At 21.7% G+C, this 1341-nt stretch overlaps 2 protein-coding genes across 2 annotated transcripts; one reads left to right on the forward strand and one right to left on the reverse strand.

The window, feature by feature from the left end:
* Positions 1-93: 93 nt before the first annotated feature.
* Positions 94-432, forward strand: EIN_528400 (protein serine/threonine kinase, putative; the record flags this gene model as incomplete). The annotated part of the gene is made up of 1 exon (XM_004253504.1): positions 94-432. The coding sequence occupies one exon, from the start codon at positions 94-96 to the stop codon at positions 430-432; it is 339 nt and encodes a 112-aa protein (XP_004253552.1).
* Positions 433-1229: 797 nt separating this feature from the next.
* Positions 1230-1331, reverse strand: EIN_528410 (Hypothetical protein; the record flags this gene model as incomplete). The annotated part of the gene is made up of 1 exon (XM_004253505.1): positions 1230-1331. A coding segment is annotated over one exon (102 nt), but the record flags the coding sequence as incomplete, so codon positions are not given.
* Positions 1332-1341: the final 10 nt, after the last annotated feature.

Below are 1341 nucleotides of genomic sequence, written 5' to 3' on the forward strand. Positions count from 1 at the left end.
CCCGATAACATTTTAATATTTTCATTGAATATAAACGAAAAGGTTAATGCTAAATTGACTGACTTTGGGAGTGCAAGAAACATTAATTTACTGATGACTAATATGACATTCACTGCTGGAATAGGTACACCTAAATATATGGCTCCTGAAGTTTTAAAACAAGAGAAATACAAGAAACCTGCTGATATTTATTCTTTTGCTGTTTCTATGTTCGAGTGCTTTGGGTGGGGTAACATCTATCCCAAAGAAACTTTTCCTTTTCCTTGGAAAATAGCAGAGTTTGTAATTAAAGGACAAAGAGTTGTCAACTTATATCATATTCCACACAAATATTTTAGTATAATAGAAAAGTCTTGGTGTGATAAACCAGAGTTGAGAATTACTATTGAAAAAATTTTAGAATTACTTGAAGATACTTCTGTTGTTTATTGATTTGTTTTAAATATTTTAGTATAAAATGTACTATTTTTACTTTATCTTTTAAATTATTTTACAATTTTTATGTTTATATATTCGTATTACTTTATGTTGTCTAATAAGTTTATTTAAATTATGATATGGTCAAAAATGTTCATTTTTTTCAATTTGTTAATAAATATAAATAAAAAGGATAATTTACCAAATATAGTGGTAGAATAATACAATTTTCATTGATTGATAAATAAGAAGAAAACAAAACAGTTTAATTAACTCACAAAAAACTAAACTTTTTATTGACAGACAAAAACAATTAACTACACTTCAAAAACGTTTGTGCTCTATAAAATAGTCAAAACGATTTTTTTGTTGTTAATAAGGTTATTTGGCTTTTAGACATTTAAATGTTAAAAATTGAAGAAAAACGTCATATGAATACAATGGACGTTTTTTATACACTTTTTTTATTTTTTAATATTTATCAAATATATTGTATAAGAAACTATAATTTTACCAATAAGTTATTATTAATAAATAATTATTATAGTCTTAATAATTGTAATTATAAATTAATAGCTAAATATTGTTTTGTTAATTGCTATAGTTTCGAATTATTTAATTTTTAAATTATGGTGAAATAAAATAATTATTCAATTTAATAATATTGAATAGTATAAACAATTATTATTATTTTGTTATTATTATAAAATAAATTTAATGATTATTAATAATTATGGTTTTATTTCGAATTTTTATTTTTTTATTACAAATTTTGAAATAAAAAACACATTAAATGTATAATAAACAACTTTTTATTTTTCATCCTTTTTGGTCTTTTTTTCTTCTTCTGTTTTTTGTTTTTCGTCTTTTTGTTTTGGTGGATCGACATGTTCAACATATTGTATTTTGCTTTTTGCTTGTTGT

The sequence above is a fragment of the Entamoeba invadens genome (assembly GCF_000330505.1).
Source record: "Entamoeba invadens IP1 unplaced genomic scaffold scaff_1105074726145, whole genome shotgun sequence".
NCBI lineage: Eukaryota > Evosea > Mastigamoebida > Endamoebidae > Entamoeba > Entamoeba invadens.